Below are 26010 nucleotides of genomic sequence, written 5' to 3' on the forward strand. Positions count from 1 at the left end.
TTAGTTTAATTGCACATATTTTCTACATACATTCTTTGTACATTGTACATACAATAAAATTATTATTGCAAATGGAATTTTTATAATGTTTAATTTTGTGCTGCTAACTCTTGTTCCACTAGTTTCCTGTACTGTGAAAATCCACCGCTTATGCTGGTGACAGAACCATTGCTGCACACCCACAGCTCTTTACAAACCAGTTCAATTAGCTGTTGGTCATGGGAAACGAGAACTAACCCACCCTATAAGGATAAAATTTTATGGTAATGAGCATTATCTTTGTGAACGTATTGAAAAATGTTAGTACCTTATATTTATTGAGAGCGTCGCCGAGTGCTTCGACCGTTTCTACGTCCAGATGATTTGTCGGTTCGTCCAACACAAGGAAGTGAGGGCTGGTAATATAGGAAAAATTTGTTACCATTATGGACATTTTAAAACAGAAGCTCTGTTTACACTCTTGTACAAACCACTACGAATGAACGAAATACTGTCTGCACCACGTGATTGGCTGTAAAATTGAGATATTCTCTTGATAGAAGGGGGCAAACCGTCACTTTGTAGTGGTTTGTACACCAGCTTTAAACTTACTTTGGTACGGACATGGCCGCAAAAGCAACGCGACTTTTCTGTCCCCCCGAGAGACTGGCTACAGACTGTAGAGCCAAGTCGCCGCTTATTCCAAATCTTCCCAGCTGACGTCTGTATTCTTCGACTGGTTTCCCTGTATTACAAAATTGGGATTTGCATTATGTATTAGAAGTTATATGAGAAGGGTAAAGTGGCGTAAAATATAAACCTGGAAATTTCTTTGCTAGGAATTCTACGGATGACAGATTCATGTCAAGTTGATCAACGTGATGCTGCGTAAAATAACCAATAACTAAATTTCTGTGAGCGTGTCTAATTCCCTTTGTGGGATCCAGCTCATTCGTCAATAGCTTCAGTAATGTCGTCTTGCCCGACCCGTTATCTCCGACCTGCAAATGAGTAAGATGGTAATTAATGAACATTTTCGCAACGTGTTCTGTAATTCGATAAACTTACAATGCAAATTCTAGACTCCATATTAGCCGAAAGGTTAACGTTCCTGAGAACAGGTTGACCTTCGACATAAGAAAATGAAACATCGTCTAACTGAAGAATGGGAGGGGAGAGTGCTTCTGGATCTGTAAATCTAAGGGTCACCTGTGCTTCCTTAGTAACCGGTTTTACTTCTGGCCTGGTGACAAAAAATTGTTTTATTTTTTAATAAAAATAAATAAATTAATCGAGTTAAAAATATTGAAGATCTACTTACAATTTTTCCAGCATTTTAATTTTGCTCTGAACTAGAGATGCTCTCTTGGCATTATATCGAAACTTATCAATAAATACCTGTAAAGTATACAGTATCTTTTTAAATGTCTATTGACAAATCAATTGATGCAATTATTTCTCAGATTGATAATCAAGGCTTGATGGAAAAACACACAAACTGTCTAAATTCGGGCCAAATCATTAATCGGCCATGCTGTTGTGACATATACTATGTTTCCAAGTATTTGGACACCCCCAAAACTCCACCTCACCTCACCTCACCTATACATGCTACGTAAGCAAAAGCATGAGTGCATTAACAGTGTAGACAGTGTTCTCTCAGAACTGGTGAATGTGAAAAGTCAAGCCATTGAAACGTGGTACGACAGTCAGAGCCCTTAAGTTTGGTCAGCTGACTTGAAGGGATTTTCACGCACTTTGGTCTGCTGTCGGTGAGATTATCATCAGATGGAAACACTGCAGAAAAACCAAATCATCAAAAACTGACAGGCACAAAAGTGCGCCAATTCCAATCTATAACCAAACAAAATTGCCAGACGTACTTTTACGATTACAAACTATTTCTGTACGAGCTTGCACATGGGAGGAACGAAAATGAATTCTGGCAGCAGTTTACCGGAACTAATAAGGAGAGGGCTAGATGTTCGGGTCTCTGATTTGAACAAAATGTGGTGAGCACATAGACCTAAACGTAAATGGCACTACGTCCACTTTAATAGGATCCACTTTTCAAGCATTTCTGAAAAACAAGCCTATGAAAACAGTGTGTTTAATTTTTAAGTTTTCTTGTAACGGCAATAGCCAAATGGATAAAACGCTGTGCACTGGAGTTGCACAATGTTCAAACTTTCTTAGAATAATTTTGTTACATATAATAATAATACTTTGTTCTTACTATTATTATTTTGCATGTTTAAAGCTTATAAAAAAACATTTTCGCTTGTGGTTACATACTCTGTCAACAGAAGCAAATAAGCTTTAGACATTACTGCAGACGAACAAAAAGACAAGCCTGGTATGAAAATAGGGTAGAATAGTTGCAGCATTTTTTTAATTGTTAATGTTACGGACAATTTCCTCGTGCTCACGTTTGCTACACTGCAAATATAACAATACCGCAATATCTAAAAAATATGAAGATATTCAAGAGTTAAATCTACAGAGACTTTGTTTTTGCTAAACGGCAAATGATGCCATGTTTTTTAAGCTTGTTTTATAAGCTTTAAATGTGAGGAATGATGATAGAATAATTTTGTTACACACACAAACTAAACACTCGATTCAAACGTTTTGGAAATACTCAAGAGGTGGGTCCTATTATTTGAATTGGCATCTGTTTGCATTTAGGGCTACAGGCTCACAGAGTTTTATTTGAAACGGAGACCCAAATGTTTGGCTCTCTACTCGTAAGATGAAATTCTACCTGACAAATAATTAATAGCAACAACAGCAATAAGAAACACCAGATGATGTCTAAAAACTCTTGGCAACATAGGACATGTACCAGTACACAGTGTACAATATTATATACATCGAGTTAATCTGTTAATTAATCAGTATGCTAAAGTCTTGTACATCAACTGTATTTTGTTCAAGAACCAGACCGACTAATTTGTCGGCATGAGATGTGAGTCCATTAAGGCCGTGTGGCCAATCATTAGGGATGGGGGTGATGCTCTGTTCTGTGAAGATTACAAAGATTGGATCGAGCTCAGTTCCTTCCCCCTCAGAAAAATGCAATTCATACACTGGGATGTGCTTTTCGAGTGTATACTAACGAGAATCGAAAACTAAAATGCTTACTTGGACGTGAGCTCTGTACTGCTGTTGAGCTTCGTACTCTCGCTGTTGACACTTGAGTTTCTCGGTCATGGCCTTCACAAAGTTTTCGTAATTACCTCTGTAGGCGTCCATGCGTTGGGAATGAAAGTGGATTATGTCGGTCGGCACCGTGTCGAGGAATTTCCGATCGTGCGAGACAACTAATAGAGTAGTCGGCCAATTCTAAGAGAGGCCACGTTATTGTTTTAAATTTAAATTGTTATTTTCGATAAATTGCAACTTTACTTACTTGCAAATAATTTTCCAACCATATAATGGCTTTCATATCCAACATGTTCGTGGGTTCTGAAAAATAAAAATTGTAACGAGTTAACTGCAAATTCAAAAATGGTCGAAATAGTTAATACCGATCCAATTATAAGGTCTCAAACACGAAAGATTTACAGAGTTATTGTCCTAATTGTTAAACGTGTCTTAAATTCTAGCAAGGAAGAAATCGAAATTTTCTCGGTTGAGATGAGGGAGATCTTGTTGAAGTGTAGATGTAAAGAGCAATTTGAAGGTGTTTATATTTGAATGAGAGAAGGAATGAATATATAAATGAGTCATAAAGTACTTTATCCCTTCTTTGTATGGTAGAATTATGAAATAACAGATTTTTTTTTTCTCCAGGTCCTTCCAAATCAATGTAATTTTACCTCTTTAGCAGATCCATAACTTGGAATAACAGATTTTTTTCTAGCTCCATCTTCGGTAAACATCGTATTTTTTCAATCTTTAATTAATAATTGGATATTTCCGGATACCAAATTATAAAAAAATACATTGCACGCTGTGAAAACTAAATACGTAACAGTCACTGTTTTCACTGCTAACGTTGCAGCCACGCATTAGTGCCCTCCTGTAGCGCATTCATTAGTGGAGGGAAATTACTTTCGATTTAACACTTTCAGATATGCATGTGTATGCAACAAAGGTGCAGCAAACCTTTGTTCCAGACACATGTTCATGACACGTAGAATTCATATACTAGTTACTACTTACCATCAAGTAACAATAGGTCAGGCCTGAAAAATGCAAATTACATTTCATTTTCAGTGCTTTAATTACATTTTTTAAAGTAATTTTATAAATTTTACAGAACTTACTTTGAAAACAATGCTCTGGCAAGAGCTATCCTCATTCTCCATCCACCAGAAAATTCCCTGCGGAGATTAAACATGATTATTCTTGTATTATCCTCACATAATGCATGTTAACTAATGCAAAAATAGAATACCTCGTTGCAGTCTGTTGCATTTTAGGAGTGAAGCCTAACCCCGCCAGTATGACGGATGCACGTGCAGGAGCCTTGTCGGCTTCGATCTGTTGCAACTGGGCGTAAACTTCTGCTAGACGGGCATTCATATCGATTTCTTCCGACTCCCTGTTAGATATTTTTACTCAAATTTAGTCATTTACCGAAAGTCGAAGTGACTAAATACTTTTATTTACCCGATATTATGAATCTTAGCAGTCAGTTCTTTCTCCTCCTTTAACAAACTTTGTCTCTCTTCGTCACACTGTAGAACGCTTTCTAACGCTGTCGTATCGTCGCCCACGACTTCTTGTTCGACGTGAAGTATCGATATATGAGAAGGTATCTTTAGATGGCCGCTGCAAAAGTTAATAAATTTAGTCTCTCGACTTTAAGTTACATTATTTTATTTTTAAAATATATCTTATTTACCCTGAAATCATTCTCAATAAGGTACTTTTTCCTATTCCATTCCTTCCAACCATACCGTATCTTCTACCATAAACTAGAGTTAGATCGGCTCCTAACAATAATACCCTGAAAAATAATTATACATTTGTATTCTTTTATATATATATTCTTCATATATATATATATAAATTGCTTACTTATCACCAAATGCTACATCAAAATTGCTGATTTTAATGTCTTTACTCCTGTTGTTTCCTTTAGCTTCTAATTTATTGTCTTTCTTGCTCATCGCTTGGACTGCTGTAGCAGCTTTATTGATGTACTGAGTGCTAGAATAATAAAGAATTTGTTTATATGTAACACTTATGTATCTTAAAATAATATTTTCCAAACTGAAAACCAATTATTAAAATTTTGGATAACTGTGCACGAAGAAGAAGTCAATCAAGCAAGTTATTATTGACTTTTTCCTTTGGAATTTATCAAGAATATTTTAATAATACAAATCTTATTGGAAGTAACAGTTTAGAATGTTTATCCTTTATTTTTGCTGGTAACCAAGTAGTGAAAGTCTGTCTGATTGTCTGTGTTGGATTTTCAACAGCATAAACTCAGTAATAAATAAAAAATGGGTGTTATTTTGAATTATTTTGTGTTTCTGTACCATATGTCAAAAACTTTTTATACAATAAAGGGCCGTACAACACCATTTTGTGCAAATTCTACATATGTAAATAAAATATAAATACGTAGTATGATCCAAAAGTTCGGGGACTTTGCTTAAAATTCCTTACCTTAAAAAGTTTATATTGCCAATGCACAACCACCTTCAAAGTAATCACCTTGGGCAACGATACACTTTTGCCAGTGCTCATATAACTTCTGGAAGCACTGCTGAAAGCCATTTTTTGAAACCTCCCGTAAGGTCTCCTGCGATGCTGCTCTCACCTCATCTGATGACACAAAACGGCATCCCTGCAAATGCTTTTTCATTAATGGAAACAAACAAAAATCACATGGGGCTAAGTCCGGTGAATAGGTGAAATGTGGAAGCACATTAATTTGAGATTTGGCGAGAAACTGTGTGACCATTTGGGACCGATGTGCAGGTACGTTGTCATGCAGAAGGTACCAGTCTCCACTTCGCCAGATCTGCGGCCGTTTACGACGAATGGATTCCCACAAATGACGTAAAATGTCTAGATAATTGAGAGACCAACTCAACATTTTCCTCATTCCATGAAGTCGAAGGTCGGCCAGAGCATTCATCATCTGCGATGGATTCTCGGCCCTCTTTAAACCTTTGATTTCACCATGGTAGAATCACCGCACACCTTTCTTAGCAATTTTAAAGTCTTCATAGATGTTTTACCTAAACGCTGACAAAATTTAATGTTGCAGCGTTGTTCTTGAAACTCCATTTTTATTACGTCGCAAAACAAAGGTAACTATCTCCGAAAAAAAAAAAAAAACAACAGCACTCGTGGTTTAATCATGTGACAGGGGCGAAATCAACCTGAACACGTAGGGGTGGTTTGATAAAATCCATTTCATACGCTGTAACTTTAAATACATACTTTTGTTGTCATACATTATTGCAGTCCTCAAACTTTTGGATCATACCATGTACTACATATCAGCAGTTCCCAATCAGCAAGTTGCACAAGCTGTAGAATTGTGCAGTTCCTGCAGATTACTTGTGTTGCACAATCAGGAAAAATTTAGACTTTGTAAACTGCAGAACATATAACACCTTCTCTGCCAGGGAATTGCCATTTATGTTTATAGTACTTCCTAGAGGTAGTAGACGACAAAAACATTTGAATGCAGATGGGTCACTCTATCAATTGGCGTGTGTTGCGTACTTCTCAAATAATAATTAACTTGGTTACAGTAATTTAAAATGGTAGCATTCATTTCGGACTTCGTACTTAAGACTTCATTCAAGATTTCAAAATCATTATATCATGGAACAGGCCTTTTAATTCCAGCAGTATTTTAATATAATTCAAAGTTCATAATTCAAAAATATATTTCCAATGCTGTGGAAAGACTGCCTGCATCTCAAATTTAAATGATAAAAATATGTAAAGCTTGGGAAAAAAAATCATTTAAATTTTAGAGATGCAGACGGTCTTTGACTTGACGTAAACCTTGACACTTACGACCTATTATTTATTTTTATTTATTTATTTATGTTTCATTTATTTTAAATGTTAAATTTTAATTATCAAATTTAGCGAGGTTGCGGCCGAAGTTTTAAATGCAAAAATGTGTATGTCGGACGTTCAGCGCCACTTTCCTGTAAGCCTAGAAGTTTGGCAATGGTGTTTGGAACGTCGAGCATGATTCCACTGACTATCTAAACACCATTGTCAAACTTCTAGGCTTATAGGAAAGCGATGCTGAATGTCTGATGTACATGTTTTCGCATTTAAAACTTCAGCCTCAACCTCGCTTTTATTTTGTTTTTAAATGATGTGTTTCATTATAAAACCATTTTACATTCCAATATACCTTGGAATGCAAAACCTTTGAGAATATTTTGATTTCAAAATCTTAATAATACATTAAAAAAATAAAACTTAATTACCCAACAGTTGTCTTTTCAACATTTTCTCTCTTCTCTTGCTTTTGCTTTAGTCTTGCTTCTGCTTTTCCAAGTTTCTTCTGATCTACCAACTGGAAATTTTAATAAAATAAAATTTATCTATGATATTTCTCTTAATTAAATTAATGTAATACATTTAGATAAAGTATAAACAACGTACGGCAGCGTTTTTTGATGGGAAATTCACTTTACATTAAAATTTTTATGTATATGCTAGACAATCAAATGAAAGAACTCGGAAAAAATAGTGCAAAGCACCCTACATATCCTGAGTTAACGTCATCCGACCGATTTCACATGCGCCGTTGACTCACGAGCATAGTATGAACTCATTATTGTTATTTAATTAAGTGTTTTCGGTAACTGAAAATGCCTTACACTACAGCTCAGAAAGTCTCCGTGTTAGGGAGCTGCATAAAGAAGAAAAGTTACCGAAAATTAACATTATACAAACCAATTGACTTATTTCAAATTTGTCAAATGATTTACCAGGCTATGTATCGGGCTATATCGAGGCTAGTAAATAATTAGATATAAATCAATTTGGCTAGAAGTAGGCGGTTATGCCATCATCTTGTGGTAAATTTATTGATTTAATTGACATCCGAAAACCTTATTCTCCTTTCTTTTCCATTAGACATATGTAGATAGTAGCAATAGTTCTTACTTTACAGAAAAGCAGGAAAAAAATTGTTTTATAAATGATAGATTACACACAAAAACTATCGGTTGAAAGCCCAAATTCTAAAAAATAAAGAGCAAACAAACTTATAATTAAATAATCTATATTATAAAACAAATAAATGATCTGTACCGATATGGGATCCCTCTGCTTCATCCAAATACTTTTAACTTCTTCGGATCTAGTTTCAAATTCTTCTGCCATTTTCCCGAGATGGATGGGGGCGTTAAGAATTTTATGCTCCGTTTCTTCGTTACCTCCGTCCGATTCACTTAATTAAAAAATATAATTTGTTTAAAAATAAATTGGTAACAATTATAAACAAAGTACACTTGAGTAGTTTTTGTTTATACTCCACAAAACAGTCACACTCTTTAACCAAAATTTATTTTTAGGTAAAACTATATTTTAGCTTTGAGTTAGTTATAAAGTATTGAGTAATTGGATGGAGAAGGAGGGATGTAATTCAACATGTTCCAATCAAATCATCCATAAATCTTCTGAATCCAACCTGAATGTACAGTCATGAGTCACGAGTATCAACGCAAATGTGTTGGAAGTATCACGTGTCACAAACTCATTCAATGAATGGTCTTACCAAATGAGTTGTTACCATGAGACACATGGTAACAACTCATTTGGTAAGACCATTCATTGAATGAGTTATTATTGTATTGCTCAACACGTTAGTATTGCTACTCGTGTAACTCAAGACTTGGCATCCCGGACTCGAGCTTGGATCATTCAGAGCAGCACATCGATGCCTTTACTGCTTCGATCGTCTAGAAAAGTCCGACATACACCTCGATATATCTTTGATTGACGTTTAAATTAAAGCAAAATCAAGATGCAATAATATATAATTTTGTTTATAGCTGATATCAATTTAATTCAAACAGACTAAAGTTACAAATTATATATGCTTATTAAATATTTTACATTTAGCAATGTCAAATCTAAAGCTGGCTACACCAACAGAATTTAACTTCACATTTTGTGTTAATTTATTAAAATATATGATAATCGTTACTGCTGTTCTAGTCTATAAAATGGCTCAGAATAAATCCAACAATGGTTATGTTTGATATTAATTCCAAATTAAACAAAGAATAAGAATAAGCTATCAATATTATGAAAAGAGCAATGATGGGAATTTGGATTTCAAATGGAAAATAACAAAACAATGGAGACGGGATGTGTCAAAAGAACAAAGGATAATAGATGAACAAAGAGAGTAAACACCAGGAGGTCTGCATCATGTCGTAAATAATTATGGCTGATGATAAAATATAATTATCGGGTCTTTCAAAAAGAAAATTACTATTTTAGATTATTCTAATTATGTTAATTATCACCCAAGAATGCCTTAATGTACATTAAAACATTATAAAAATGCCCAAGTTTCGCATTTGTCATTACAATTTCACGACATGTGCATTTTGTGTTACACAGCACACTTCCAACCAAATTCTTCTTATGCTTGCTACGACATATCCGTCGTCATTCCTCCCACGGCAGCAACAATCCTACAGCTCCTGCAGATTACTCGTGTTGCACGACAACGAGCAATTCTGATTTTTTGAACTGCAGAACAAAATGCCTTCTCTGTTGTGGAGTCATCATTTTTGTTTATGGCATTTTCTATGCAGAAGGAAAACAAAACTCAGACGGTTGTTCAATCAACCGTCCAAGTTTTGTTTTCCTTCTGCATTCAAATATCTCATCTACTACCTCTAGAAAGTGCTGTAAACAAAAATGATTGGTATATGTTGCCTTTCTCATGGTTTTGGATCAATGTTGCCTTCTATTTCTTCTGTGTGAAGTAATATCAGAAGGGTCACGAGGAAGATTGAAAACGGAGAAAGAGAAGAAGCAGGAGTAAAGCGAGAGAAAAATCTCAGAAAAGGAAGATTTGAGAGAAGATCCCATAGAAGGGCATCAAAGGTATAAATATAGTAAGATATTATTAAAATCTATAATAAAATAGTTCTTAAAAACATTTTAATACAATAAATACAATTGCAATATCAGTTCACTTACAGCTTCACTGCTTTTAATAACTTCTCACAAATGTCTATAATTTCAGTTTTGTCCTTGCTGCCGGCACTAATTTCGTGTAACATTTCGCCGAGAGCGTCGTAAACTTCTTCTGAAGATTGAAAATCATCTTTGCTGCCATCTAAAACTCCTATTAAATAAAAATAAAATTAAAATATTGAATAATCATTTCTAATAAGAACATTTTTGTCATATTTCAAGCATAAATTGTGGCAGAAAAACCTGTAGGAGCATACCTATAGCTTAACGCAAAAAAACTGAGATACTATGCATATTTTAGACTGCGCAATAAGAGTATACACAGACTACTTTATAACAGAAGTATATTAAAAGCATACTCACACCCTTCATGCATATGTCCTACGATAAATATTCCATTCTGGTATTGAATAGTTGCATTTAGGTTCTTGGTTAGAAGTGACAAATTGTATAGTATAAGGTAGAAAAATTCAGAGTATGTACAGCATATTGTTAATATAGAGAATTGAACAATTTATTATATACAGACATCCCTTGATTAACATGGTAGTAAATTTCGGACTGTGCCATCCCGATTCACGGATTTGTGGTCTGCCAGAAAGATCATTTTATGACCCATTTATCTCAGATCAAGTCCATTTATTTTACAACTATTTACAGTATATACAACAATAATTCTGGATGGCTACCATACGACATAGTGTTTCACTTTTCTTTTCTCCTCTCCTACGAGTCAAGTTGCCTTTTATCCAACTTTGAGATTTGTTGGCCATCCAACCTGGAGCTGGGTCAGTAGATTTCCTTTGGGTCCACCTCGACCCAATTTGTTGGTTGGGGTGACTCACACTGACTGAAATCCTCCGGAAAAACGGGTTCCTTCAAGTGGAAACCTTAATCTCTGTCTCTACTCATTATGCCTCTTTGACAACGGTTAATTAATTCCTTGATGCTATCACATATATCAAAATTGCATTACTCAAATACGATACCTACGTTAAGTAAAGACAGCCACATTAATTAAACCTTCTGCTGCATATATAAAGGGATTGTCGCAATTAATTTCTAACGTTAAGCAAGATATACCCGTATATAATTTTTGCGATAATCACGTCTCTATGGCTATCAAACAGTAATTTACAAAATGAAAACATTTGATAAGGACTGTTGTTTTCGACTTATCAGTTCTTATAGGAAACTCAGTAAATTAATCATCACAATGCTGTTTCAGGACCAACTATATAAACTTATATCTTAGACTTAATTATCATAAAAACACCAGTAGATAACTCTTCTATCTGGACATTTTTTTTAAAATTCTTTCCATCCAGTGGGCACTAAGAGGGCCTCTTTTAGCAAGCCCATTATGGGTTCGGTCAGGTGATGAGGAACGGGGCCCAACATATCCGAGCGGACCACCCCCGAAAAATTCCTGGGGATTTTTTGACCCGTCTGGATTCGATCCAGGGTCCCCCAGAGCGGTAGGCTGCAACCTTGACTGCTCGGCTGGCCTTCTATCTGGACTGAAATGCCACTAAACCAAGAAACATGATAATTTTTCTCATACCTTAGGAATATATATAATGAATTTCTATAAATTAGTTGACTACATGCAACTTTCTCTTTACAAATTTCATTTTTGAAATATGAGATATACTGTCTTTGATTAAATATGCTATTCAGCAAAAATTCAGCAGTGTAAATGCTTTATTATACTGACAAACATTTTCAACAGTCTTAAATGGTCATCATCTGGTTTTAACTTGGTGAATAGAAATTGTAATTAGAACAAAATTTAAAAAAAAATGGTGTTATTGACGTGGCAGTGCGCACAACTGATCACATGTAAGTAACAAAATGTAAAAACATTCCACACCAAACATTAATACAGGAATTAACTACAAAACTGTCTTTTAGCATTATAGAAGTCTCAACTTTGTATGCTATGTTATTTTTATTGGCAGTGCCACTAACCTTATTTGTTAAATCTGCCTCAAAGACATGGGCATAACATAAGTTTAGATACAGAAAGAACACGATGTCAGATTGTGACTTTTGAGTACCGAGATTCTAAGGAACAATGTAACCTGGCCGTGCAACCTTAACAATCTCTTAAGCATTAAAGAAATCTTGATAGATTTTGCCACTGGCTAAGACTTTCCACGGGCTAACCACAGATGTGTATTAGAAGCCACAGGGCTTCTAACACATCCGTGACCTTGTCTTCACTGCTGTGAACTTTTACCTCAGCTGTATTTGTTAGTGTATATTTTTTATATCTTTATGTACATATGTTCTTGTACTTTTTATATTATATCATGTATATGTATATACTATATCCTTATTATATGTTTATTTCTACATGTATCTTGTTATGATCATTTATAACTTACGTATCTTTTGTTTTTACTACATTATATTACTCATGTGAACTAACTGAACTGTGACTTCTGTATGTAAATTTAATTATTAAAATAACAAAATAAGAAGTCAAATTTTATCCAATACTTATATAATACCACATGTTGACAATAAAGCAAATTTTTCTACAGTTCCTTTATTTTTAAATTATTTTATTACTTATTAAATCATTAAAAAATTATAAATATTCTAAAATATTTACAAATGCTTCTATGGGAATCAATCTAAAAATTGTTATAACAAAGAGAGAATTTGATAAATGAGCTACAAATTCAATACGTTTAAATTTTTAAATATTTTTTTAGTACTAGCGACATGCACCCAGCACTGCTCGAATTTTTGAGGGAGTGTGGAATTGAGAGAGGGCAATAAGAACAACGGTCTTAGTAACTAAAATGTGCACTTATTGACTTGAGTATTTATAATAATGAAACTGCAAAAAACAGAAAATTGCTCAAATTTAAGTTAAAAAAGGACAGTAGGGGATAGGGATCCAACAGTATTTTTTCTAGGACATCGAAGAATATTGTGCCAAATTCTGTGCAGATACATTAAATAGTATAGAATCCTTTGCATAACATATATATTGCGCTGTAAGTATAATTTATTCAATACATTAACACTAATTGTCAAATTTGACATTCACACCAGCTTTCTAATTCAATGCCAACTCTGATCCCGACAGAGCATGGGTACGTGCCTTGCCCACTTGTCTATCTCCTTATGTAGCTTGGTGTCAATTCTAGGATCTAAGTAATACTTGTACAAACTTTGGTCCAGATGGTATAAGAATAAAGATTTGTATAAAGGACAAACCAACAAAAATCCTTTTTTATGTATATAGATAAGTAGATATTCCAATTAAATACTTCACAAATAGGCACCCACGATTGCCATAAATAATTGGGAACTGGCAACGTGTTTGCACGGTAAGCGGGAGTTGCAGGTTCGAGTCCCGCTTCGGGCCGATTCTTTTCTTCCAGTTTATTCTAAATTAATTAATTACATATTGTAATTATTAAATTTAATACTAGACGGCATCTAATTCCAGTGTCTTGTTGTCTACTATCTCTAGAAAGCATTCATTACAGTGCAACAATAAGTAATCAGCAGGAGACCCGTAACAGCTGTACACTAAACTGGTTTTAACTTGGTGAATGGATACTGTATAAGCAAGCACTGAGTAACTAAATGCTTTCCCCCATTCTTGGAAAATACTTATCAACATACTTGATGTTATGCACATACGTATCACAAGTGTGTTCATTCAAATGATCCGCATTTTGTAGAGAGATGAATTACACTATCTTTCTGCATGTCGACTAGACATGCAGAAATATATTGCATTTGCATTTTGAAATATGATAAAATGCATGTGCATTTTACCATATTTCAAAATGCAAATGCAATATATTTCAAGGTGGTCTTTCAAGAAGAATTTTAAATTATTTCATGTATAAATTACACAGGAAATTTAGATTATTAATAAAAGAAAAGATAGCGTAATTATTTTATCAAAATTTGATATTATTTAATTGAAAATAATTGTTTCAAAGGCTTGATAAAATATAAGGATTTCTTTAGGTGGAATACGGCTCTCAGCAAAATAATTAAAGAAATTGACGACAGAGATAACAAATTTTAAACAAATGTAAGTAAAAGTAAAAAATGGCTCCAGGCTAACGAAATCACCTTTACCAAAGCAGATAAAAGTAGAAACATTCTTATAAAGAAACATACATACATTAAGCTGCTCAAAGAATACATCAGTTCTACAGAATGCCAAAAAATAGATGGAAGGATTTTTAGACAAACTCCATAATAGAGTTACTAGATTTACCAGTTCACCGTTAGCTAAACACATACAACTAGGAAATGCTACGATGCAATCACCTGAGATACCGAGGCAATTCAGACAAAATATTGCTCTTACAGATCAAGAATTTATTACAGTTCTAGATTTTGAAGCTATGTATCCATCCATTAAATTGGAACCATGCTTCTGTGCCCTTAGAGATTTCCTCTTCCAAGCCTTTACACCCAAGCCTAAACACCACAAGCAGGTTTTAGAACTAGCCCATCTAATGTGCTACACCTCCTTTTTCACCTTCAACCAACAAATCTATTTTCAAAAAAGAGTGGTTCCAATGGGCAGCCCCGTATCTGGAGACCGCTGTGTATTGGTTGTTAGAAAATTAGATAGCCAAGTCCTAGAATCCTTCAACACAGAAATCATTCTTTACACGTGCTATGTCGATGATATTCTTATTATTTGGAGATCCAAGCCAGATATAAACAGAGTACTGCAGATTGTGAATAACAACCCATTTGGGCTTAAGTTAAAGTTAGACCAACAGGATGATAAGATGGACCATTTCCTTAACCTCAATATATTCCTGAATCATGGTTGTATAGCCACAAAGGTATTCCATAAGCCCACCCTTTAATCTTTCCTCATCTCCTTAACCTCGAATGACCGGTTAACTTATAAAATATCTGCTTTCAGGGCTCTAATCTGTAGAGCTTTTACCCATTGTTCTAGCATTAAGGTCGCACTACAAGAAATCCAACACATCAAACACATTGCCTTAGCCCACAGTTACAATGGTAAATTATTAGATAGGCTTGCTAAAAAAATACATAGTTGCTTAGAAACCGAAGCGATTAATTCCAGACCTCTAAAACAGCAAGGTAAGTGCATTGTAGTTGATTTTGACCCTAGAATGAGTCAAGCATTTAAAATCATAACCAAGAAGGTCAAAGCTGCTCTTACATACAAATGCAACCCTACGCTATATAAACTTCTGGCTAATACCAAGGACCAATGCAGCGAAGCCGGAAGAATGGGGATTTACTCGGTCCCGCTAGACGACAACAGATTTAATCTGAACAAAAAATTAACATACATTGGCTCAACCAACAGATCACTTAAAAAAAGGATAGCTGAGTACAAATACAACACATACAATTAATTCCACCCTAGCCCAATTTGCAAGTGAACCAAATATAATGGCCAAATGGGAAGAGGCTAAGATTATTATACCTATGCTTGACAATAACAAACCAAAACGGCCAAAAACATTTGTATTAAACCGCTAGAAACAAAAGTGTGAAAGGTTTTGTCTTACTTAAAAATTTTCATACAAAATAAATAGCAACGAGCCTATAACACCAATAAATTTTTAATATAAGATAAACATTTGTGGTTACTAAGACACCGTTAATAGCTAAACAATTAAAAAAATTGAGAGATATGAATATTTTTTTAATACAAACAAAGACTTTTTACTTTAATTGACATTAATTAATTTAACAGAGAGCTTTAAAGATATGTAAACTCAAAAAAAGAATTTTTTTAAATAACAAATATTGAAATAATAAAAGTTAGAAAAAATATAATGAAGGAAATAATTAAATTTGTGACAATTATATACCAATGTGAGGATTCAAGCTCTTTTGTGAATTGTAAAGCTTCAATTTTATTTCCCCTCATCATTGTTTCCCTTCTTCCTCCAGTTTCCCCTTGCTGGGAGGTCGAAATTAGACCTTTCGACCCTCCAATTTTCTGTGTCACTTCGATAAGTGACCTTTTAGACTTTCAAAGACATTTCAGACGACAGATAAAGTTCTCCCCTCGCAACCTGTAATTATTCATTTCCACCTTTGTTACAATTTATGAAGTAACTAGCCAATTAATAAGAACCTAAACTTGTTACACGATTGAGAGTGAGAGTAACAAAAAGGTCACCTACAAGAGGAGTCCGAACTGAACCAACCCACACACTTCCTATTTCATCTGATTTTATGACCATATAAGGAACAACTATTACTAAGGTTGCATGACAAACTCTGACCTTAATCACCTCCAGCAATTAACTGAGTTGGTTTGATAGCTGTTATCAAATTTATGAGATAGAAAGAGTAACAATACCAGATAGAAGAAGTAATAAATCTAGAGAAATGTTTGATTTCTGACAATTAACATAAACAAATCCTGGATGCAAGTCAATCTTAGATGGGATTGCATCAGACTTAGTATTAGTCAGCCCTCCGAGACGTGTATAAAAAGGGCTTATAGAGATTGAACCATTGCGTATAGAGATTCATACTGCGCGTGCATACCAAGTATAGCATATACAAACAAAAGAATATATATATATTTTTATGCAATGGTTCATACGTTCTAAAAAAAGTTTAAATCTTCAAGCACAAATGCTATTCGAATCTCAGAACTTTTAACCTGAAGAAGACAGGAAATAACGGTCAAAAACGTTTGTATTACAATTAATGTTCTAAAAATATTTTACTGGTTATTTAAAGGTTGTTGAAAGTATATTGTATATTATACCAGTACCTATAAACGAGTGTGGTTAACCTGTATAAAAATATTGTTACTATTTACATCTTTTGCCTCTATTCATTTTTTGTTTGCTTTGTATAATTTTATAGTGAATTAAATATGTTATTCTTATATTTAATTATGTGTCACCCTTGAGTATGACAGACACCTTATCACAACCTCACTCCCCCTCCTACTCGTTTACCACATAGACCATCCCTGACAAAGAAGCTGGTAAGTGGGGACAAGCTCGGTGCTGTACCCCCTCGGTTCACACAATTTTTATATTTTGTTTTCACTCTTTGTATCCTGTGAGCACTAAGACAGCCTTTTTCCTGCCCCATTGCAGTTTTGGCAGGCCAACAACTAGGTGGCTGGATGAGAGACAAGTCCCAACAGATCCGGTACAGACACATTGAAAAATTCCTGGGGTTCTCGGCCCGAATGTGATCCTGACTCCTCAGATCAGTAAGCCGATGCCTTAACTGCCTCGGATACACTACTGTAATTTTCATATTAATTAATAAAGATGTAGCATAGGCTTTTGGCACTCATGTGCTACATATATAATTGTGGCAAAAGTCTATGCTACGTCTCTGTTGATACGAAACAACAGTTGGATGGCCGAAGCAGTTAAGGCGTCGGCTTAATGCTCCAGGACTCGGGTCCCATTTGGATTCACCCCTTACGTATTATTTATAAGAAATATAAAAGCTTAATTATTCTTTATTATTTTTTAAGAAGACAAAACAAACCTTCACTTGAAGAGGTCCTGAATTATATAATTTAGAACTTCGTTAATTAAAGACTTATTTCGGCTATTAATTTGGTGAGAAAAAACCAAAAGATGTTCCATTTAGTTTTGGTAAACTCCTTATGTGTTCAATATAATAAAGTAATCAAGATTAAAGAAAATTATTTCAAATTTCCACCTTTTAATCAAAAACTAATTGAAAGAATGACTTCTGACTTGATTTCTATTCTCTAAATTGTAAAACAGGAATAAATTAACCTTTTATTTTTGTTTGTTTGACTTTCGTTGGCTATTTCTGTTTGCTTAGCATCTCCTTTTAATTAGATTTAATTTTTTTTAAATGGTAATTGTGATGACAAAATGATTTTACTTTTTTTATTTTGTTTTGGAAATGTTGCAGCATGCCAAGTGATATCCTTAATTAAACATTGCATCTTTATCTCATTGAGAAATCACATGTGATAAATTAATTAAATTTCAGTGTCAATAATGCAAGTATATAAAAAAGTATACACTCTTAATGGTAAAGACTGACTAATAAATGCACAAGCAATTTTTATATTTTCAACTTCTTCCTTCATTTTTCTGCATAAATGCATCTCCGAATGAGGCAGTTGGTACCTTATCAGAGATGTAGACCATTCCTGTAGGGATAAAACAAGTCAAATGAACCAATGGTCTATATTTGACCCTTCTCGAGGGTCTTCAAAATGGGATAAAATTAAAAAGTGAAAAAAATCTGAAACTATTTCTCAAAGCAATGCTAAAAATCAACCGTTTTCCACTTTACTAGAGATGGCTAAAAGCTTATAAAACACAAGAAATGTCATTGCACTGACTACTTCTGCGGCATAATTGGAGTTATGCTACGATCACTGCTCCAGCAATATTGCAAGTTTAACAAGCAGACCATAGCTGTCACTATATCTTGTGAAGGATCGCATGTAGACCATTGGTCCTTTGACTTTTTCACTCCTATAGGCATGATCTACAGCTTTGATGACTCCCAACTGCCTCATTCAGACCTATACTCGTGCCCATTTTTCCATATTTATATTATTAGCACAGCATCAAATTTCATAAATTTATTACATATGACAAGTGATATCAGTTTAAAAAGTTATAAAGGTTTTTTCCTGGCATCTTCGATACTTTCATGTTTGATTCTACATCAAATCTGGAGTACTTTTCTCTAGTATAATCAGAAATACTATCAATGCTATTAAAAATTTGATTTAAATACAATAGAAGCTTAATAATTCTCATATTTTAAGGCATTTTATAACTTTGTGTCATTGAAATAAAAGAATTGCCGATCAGAATATTTTTTGGTAATAAAATTATCAACATATCTCATATATAATGTTTATGTTACCTTTAATTTTAACATAAAAACAAAATAAATACAATCATACTGGTTTAGTAAAATGTAGAACATCAAAATAATTTCATATAAATTATATACATATTTTTTTGCTGTTTTTTTTTTTTTAAACAAGTAGATTTATTTGTAGCAAAAAACTTGTCTGACACACATTTAACAATTTCAGTTATAAAATCAGATGCATTGTGTCTGAAAATTTATTGCGCAATGGGATAGGTTAAAGCAAAGTTTTACATAATATATTGCAGGTTCTCCTCTAGCAAGTGCCAGAAATGTCCTTCAGAGGTCCCAAAATCTGTGGAGTGAGGCCCAGGGACATAGCAGACCAAATTCCATAGAAGATTACGAGACCAGCAAAGAAGTTTTCCAAAAACTGGAACGTTTATGGATAAAACAACAATGCCATCTAACACAAGGTGGAAACACTAGACTTACGATTTATAACCTTAATGTCATTACAAATTTCTCACTGCACAGTAACTTTTCGAACATCCTGTAGAGTAGAATGTCAATACTTAAGTAATACCAAAGCCACTTCAGTTACAATTAATTGTTATAACTACCAAGAAAATTTAAGAATAAAGACAAAATCACGGTTGGTAGACTTTTGCAACATCAACGTGCAAGAATTATATGCAGAATCTTGATTTTTCTCATCTTTACGCGTAATGCAATTGCCAGAAGGAATACGATAATGTTCCAACCCAAACTATGATCAATTTCATAAATTTCAGTTTATATTTTATTTAATTCTTTCCACTTGTAAGTACTAATACAGCCTTTTTCCCACACCAAACCCCACAACAGGGCAGTTTGATAGTGAGAGATAACACCCAACATCTCTATTTCAAATCACTCACGAAAAGCCCAGACTCGAACTACTCCCAGAGCAGCAGGCTGATAGGCCTTTACTGTTTCAGTCATTTGTCTGTGAAGATCTGAATCGGATTAAACTTTTACCCTTGATAATAGCAACTGGATATTTCACTGCATATTAATTACAGAAATAAATATAAAATTGATTGTATATAGTAACTATCTCACAGCTATTATATACAATCAATATGATTCAAAGCTTACAACTTAGCCACGTAAAGTATAATTTAGAATTGAGTAATTAATAAAGTAAGTAAATAATATGTGCAATAACATAAGAATAATAAAAACTGATTTTCTCCCAAATCTTTTGTTTCGAAATAAACATTAAAAACAATTTTTTATTATGCTTAAATAGAATTTATAACCTATCATTAAATCTATAACCTAAATACATTCGAAAGCCACCGACGGAAAGGTAAAAATTGAAGTTTGAAGGTGGCCATTATCAGAGCTTCGATCATATAACAATAAGGAAAAACATAACCGTAAATAATTTAAAAAATAAAATAAAAAACTAAGGATTTCGAAATGGAATTTTCCCCATAAATACTTTTAAAATTACTAGCAATATAGAATATTTATAAATATTCAAAATTAATTTTAACCAGTCGCTCGCCACTCTCGTTAATCACCCAATTCCATAAACCAAACCTTTTCATTCTACGTTTCTGCTCCGACAGTAAGGAGCCTTTTTTTTTTTTTTTTGCATTTGCCCAAGCCGTACTCACGTCAACGAAAGCAACGAAGCGACCGGACAAGAAACCGAACCCGAAACATCCGGATCCGTCGGAATCCGAATCTCCCGTCGTCCACGGAGGAGTTCGTCTTCCATCCGCATCGTCGGCGAGTCGAGGCCAAATCCGGATCGTCAGAACCGTAAAACCGACGCCTTTACTGCCTCGACCATTCGATTACCATTTTTCCATTATGGAAAATGGGAAATACACACAAAAATCAAAAGGAAAATTGTAAAAGTTAACAGATTTTATGCAAGAAAATGTGATTTACACGTATTCAACTTAATAAAATGTTGTTTGGGTGATGGTTATTGTTCAAATTTGTTAATTTTTCATTCATTTTCTAATTTCTAGACTGAAAATACAAGTCAACAGCATAAGAATGTAAGCATTGAGCCTACCTTTCTATCATAAAACGTCATACAAATGCAAATATAATTTATTGACCCGATAATTACACTTCCCAGACTTAATGAGGATTTTTTTCCCCTCTGTTGACCATCACACCAATGTCATAACACCAATTTCCGCTTATTTCTACGTTTTATTACTAAACAATCGTCTTTATAACGCTTAATAGCTTTAACAATCGAAGATAAATGTGTTTTATTACCATTTATGTATTCGAAAACGTCCTCGTCCATAGATGGAAACGCATCGTAAAGTATACCAACTGTCGTGGTCGACATCTTGTTTCGAAGTCAATCGAGTCACGTGATTAATTGCTATACTTTTGTGTAATATATAATTGTAAAAAAAAAAATCGATTTTTAATCCGTNTTTAGATTGTAGTTCAAAGAATGTAGGAATATAAAATGAAATATAAGACACTAGCAATTTTGTAAGGAGAACAGCCTTATTAACATATCTTTATATATTTCCTTGATACTTTTAGGCATGCTGACCCATCCTGTGGTTAAAAAAAACAAAAAACCCGAAAGTACTAGAAATTTAGAAATTCACATCAATAGCGAGGTTGAGGCCGAAGTTTTAAATGCAAAAACGTGTACGTTGGACGTTCAGCGCCGCTTTCCTGTAAACCTAGAAGTTTGACAATGGTGTTTGGAATGTCGAGCATGATTCCACTGACTATCCAAACACCATTGTCACTTACGACCTATTATTTATTTTTATTTATTTATTTATGTTTCATTTATTTTAAATGTTAAATTTTAATTATCAAATTTAGCGAGGTTGCGGCCGAAGTTTTAAATGCAAAAATGTGTATGTCGGACGTTCAGCGCCACTTTCCTGTAAGCCTAGAAGTTTGGCAATGGTGTTTGGAACGTCGAGCATGATTCCACTGACTATCTAAACACCATTGTCAAACTTCTAGGCTTATAGGAAAGCGATGCTGAATGTCTGATGTACATGTTTTCGCATTTAAAACTTCAGCCTCAACCTCGCTTTTATTTTGTTTTTAAATGATGTGTTTCATTATAAAACCATTTTACATTCCAATATACCTTGGAATGCAAAACCTTTGAGAATATTTTGATTTCAAAATCTTAATAATACATTAAAAAAATAAAACTTAATTACCCAACAGTTGTCTTTTCAACATTTTCTCTCTTCTCTTGCTTTTGCTTTAGTCTTGCTTCTGCTTTTCCAAGTTTCTTCTGATCTACCAACTGGAAATTTTAATAAAATAAAATTTATCTATGATATTTCTCTTAATTAAATTAATGTAATACATTTAGATAAAGTATAAACAACGTACGGCAGCGTTTTTTGATGGGAAATTCACTTTACATTAAAATTTTTATGTATATGCTAGACAATCAAATGAAAGAACTCGGAAAAAATAGTGCAAAGCACCCTACATATCCTGAGTTAACGTCATCCGACCGATTTCACATGCGCCGTTGACTCACGAGCATAGTATGAACTCATTATTGTTATTTAATTAAGTGTTTTCGGTAACTGAAAATGCCTTACACTACAGCTCAGAAAGTCTCCGTGTTAGGGAGCTGCATAAAGAAGAAAAGTTACCGAAAATTAACATTATACAAACCAATTGACTTATTTCAAATTTGTCAAATGATTTACCAGGCTATGTATCGGGCTATATCGAGGCTAGTAAATAATTAGATATAAATCAATTTGGCTAGAAGTAGGCGGTTATGCCATCATCTTGTGGTAAATTTATTGATTTAATTGACATCCGAAAACCTTATTCTCCTTTCTTTTCCATTAGACATATGTAGATAGTAGCAATAGTTCTTACTTTACAGAAAAGCAGGAAAAAAATTGTTTTATAAATGATAGATTACACACAAAAACTATCGGTTGAAAGCCCAAATTCTAAAAAATAAAGAGCAAACAAACTTATAATTAAATAATCTATATTATAAAACAAATAAATGATCTGTACCGATATGGGATCCCTCTGCTTCATCCAAATACTTTTAACTTCTTCGGATCTAGTTTCAAATTCTTCTGCCATTTTCCCGAGATGGATGGGGGCGTTAAGAATTTTATGCTCCGTTTCTTCGTTACCTCCGTCCGATTCACTTAATTAAAAAATATAATTTGTTTAAAAATAAATTGGTAACAATTATAAACAAAGTACACTTGAGTAGTTTTTGTTTATACTCCACAAAACAGTCACACTCTTTAACCAAAATTTATTTTTAGGTAAAACTATATTTTAGCTTTGAGTTAGTTATAAAGTATTGAGTAATTGGATGGAGAAGGAGGGATGTAATTCAACATGTTCCAATCAAATCATCCATAAATCTTCTGAATCCAACCTGAATGTACAGTCATGAGTCACGAGTATCAACGCAAATGTGTTGGAAGTATCACGTGTCACAAACTCATTCAATGAATGGTCTTACCAAATGAGTTGTTACCATGAGACACATGGTAACAACTCATTTGGTAAGACCATTCATTGAATGAGTTATTATTGTATTGCTCAACACGTTAGTATTGCTACTCGTGTAACTCAAGACTTGGCATCCCGGACTCGAGCTTGGATCATTCAGAGCAGCACATCGATGCCTTTACTGCTTCGATCGTCTAGAAAAGTCCGACATACACCTCGATATATCTTTGATTGACGTTTAAATTAAAGCAAAATCAAGATGCAATAATATATAATTTTGTTTATAGCTGATATCAATTTAATTCAAACAGACTAAAGTTACAAATTATATATGCTTATTAAATATTTTACATTTAGCAATGTCAAATCTAAAGCTGGCTACACCAACAGAATTTAACTTCACATTTTGTGTTAATTTATTAAAATATATGATAATCGTTACTGCTGTTCTAGTCTATAAAATGGCTCAGAATAAATCCAACAATGGTTATGTTTGATATTAATTCCAAATTAAACAAAGAATAAGAATAAGCTATCAATATTATGAAAAGAGCAATGATGGGAATTTGGATTTCAAATGGAAAATAACAAAACAATGGAGACGGGATGTGTCAAAAGAACAAAGGATAATAGATGAACAAAGAGAGTAAACACCAGGAGGTCTGCATCATGTCGTAAATAATTATGGCTGATGATAAAATATAATTATCGGGTCTTTCAAAAAGAAAATTACTATTTTAGATTATTCTAATTATGTTAATTATCACCCAAGAATGCCTTAATGTACATTAAAACATTATAAAAATGCCCAAGTTTCGCATTTGTCATTACAATTTCACGACATGTGCATTTTGTGTTACACAGCACACTTCCAACCAAATTCTTCTTATGCTTGCTACGACATATCCGTCGTCATTCCTCCCACGGCAGCAACAATCCTACAGCTCCTGCAGATTACTCGTGTTGCACGACAACGAGCAATTCTGATTTTTTGAACTGCAGAACAAAATGCCTTCTCTGTTGTGGAGTCATCATTTTTGTTTATGGCATTTTCTATGCAGAAGGAAAACAAAACTCGGACGGTTGTTCAATCAACCGTCCAAGTTTTGTTTTCCTTCTGCATTCAAATATCTCATCTACTACCTCTAGAAAGTGCTGTAAACAAAAATGATTGGTATATGTTGCCTTTCTCATGGTTTTGGATCAATGTTGCCTTCTATTTCTTCTGTGTGAAGTAATATCAGAAGGGTCACGAGGAAGATTGAAAACGGAGAAAGAGAAGAAGCAGGAGTAAAGCGAGAGAAAAATCTCAGAAAAGGAAGATTTGAGAGAAGATCCCATAGAAGGGCATCAAAGGTATAAATATAATAAGATATTATTAAAATCTATAATAAAATAGTTCTTAAAAACATTTTAATACAATAAATACAATTGCAATATCAGTTCACTTACAGCTTCACTGCTTTTAATAACTTCTCACAAATGTCTATAATTTCAGTTTTGTCCTTGCTGCCGGCACTAATTTCGTGTAACATTTCGCCGAGAGCGTCGTAAACTTCTTCTGAAGATTGAAAATCATCTTTGCTGCCATCTAAAACTCCTATTAAATAAAAATAAAATTAAAATATTGAATAATCATTTCTAATAAGAACATTTTTGTCATATTTCAAGCATAAATTGTGGCAGAAAAACCTGTAGGAGCATACCTATAGCTTAACGCAAAAAAACTGAGATACTATGCATATTTTAGACTGCGCAATAAGAGTATACACAGACTACTTTATAACAGAAGTATATTAAAAGCATACTCACACCCTTCATGCATATGTCCTACGATAAATATTCCATTCTGGTATTGAATAGTTGCATTTAGGTTCTTGGTTAGAAGTGACAAATTGTATAGTATAAGGTAGAAAAATTCAGAGTATGTACAGCATATTGTTAATATAGAGAATTGAACAATTTATTATATACAGACATCCCTTGATTAACATGGTAGTAAATTTCGGACTGTGCCATCCCGATTCACGGATTTGTGGTCTGCCAGAAAGATCATTTTATGACCCATTTATCTCAGATCAAGTCCATTTATTTTACAACTATTTACAGTATATACAACAATAATTCTGGATGGCTACCATACGACATAGTGTTTCACTTTTCTTTTCTCCTCTCCTACGAGTCAAGTTGCCTTTTATCCAACTTTGAGATTTGTTGGCCATCCAACCTGGAGCTGGGTCAGTAGATTTCCTTTGGGTCCACCTCGACCCAATTTGTTGGTTGGGGTGACTCACACTGACTGAAATCCTCCGGAAAAACGGGTTCCTTCAAGTGGAAACCTTAATCTCTGTCTCTACTCATTATGCCTCTTTGACAACGGTTAATTAATTCCTTGATGCTATCACATATATCAAAATTGCATTACTCAAATACGATACCTACGTTAAGTAAAGACAGCCACATTAATTAAACCTTCTGCTGCATATATAAAGGGATTGTCGCAATTAATTTCTAACGTTAAGCAAGATA

At 33.8% G+C, this 26010-nt stretch overlaps 2 protein-coding genes across 4 annotated transcripts; both read right to left on the reverse strand.

Annotated features, from left to right (window-relative positions):
* Positions 1-53: 53 nt before the first annotated feature.
* Positions 54-21351, reverse strand: LOC111625581 (ATP-binding cassette sub-family F member 3-like). 2 transcript variants are annotated; one of them, XM_023368762.1, is made up of 18 exons: positions 21265-21351; positions 10144-10291; positions 8236-8374; positions 7404-7492; positions 5008-5139; positions 4832-4936; positions 4597-4758; positions 4382-4528; positions 4251-4307; positions 4147-4169; positions 3392-3447; positions 3124-3324; positions 1301-1377; positions 1048-1222; positions 800-980; positions 592-724; positions 308-395; positions 54-242 (listed from the first exon to the last, which is right to left on the reverse strand). In XM_023368762.1, exons 1-18 carry the CDS (start codon positions 21338-21340, stop codon positions 90-92), a joined length of 2142 nt encoding a protein of 713 aa, XP_023224530.1. In that variant the 5' UTR covers positions 21341-21351; the 3' UTR covers positions 54-89. The 2 variants fall into 2 exon arrangements, with proteins under 2 accessions (XP_023224530.1, XP_023224531.1); XM_023368763.1 differs by lacking the exon at positions 21265-21351 and adding an exon at positions 21053-21231.
* An 823-nt stretch (positions 21352-22174) lies between these two features.
* Positions 22175-25112, reverse strand: LOC111625590. Of its 2 annotated transcripts, none has more exons than XM_023368775.1 (3): positions 24934-25108; positions 23026-23164; positions 22175-22282 (listed from the first exon to the last, which is right to left on the reverse strand). In XM_023368775.1, the coding sequence occupies exons 1-3, from the start codon at positions 25014-25016 to the stop codon at positions 22190-22192; spliced, it is 315 nt and encodes a 104-aa protein (XP_023224543.1). In that variant the 5' UTR covers positions 25017-25108; the 3' UTR covers positions 22175-22189. The 2 variants fall into 2 exon arrangements, with proteins under 2 accessions (XP_023224543.1, XP_023224544.1); XM_023368776.1 differs by lacking the exon at positions 22175-22282 and adding an exon at positions 22370-22955 and having other exon boundaries at positions 24934-25112.
* Positions 25113-26010: the final 898 nt, after the last annotated feature.

The sequence above is a fragment of the Centruroides sculpturatus genome, unplaced genomic scaffold, assembly GCF_000671375.1.
Source record: "Centruroides sculpturatus isolate CEXI.00-Female unplaced genomic scaffold, Cexi_2.0 scaffold389, whole genome shotgun sequence".
Classification (NCBI taxonomy): domain Eukaryota; kingdom Metazoa; phylum Arthropoda; class Arachnida; order Scorpiones; family Buthidae; genus Centruroides; species Centruroides sculpturatus.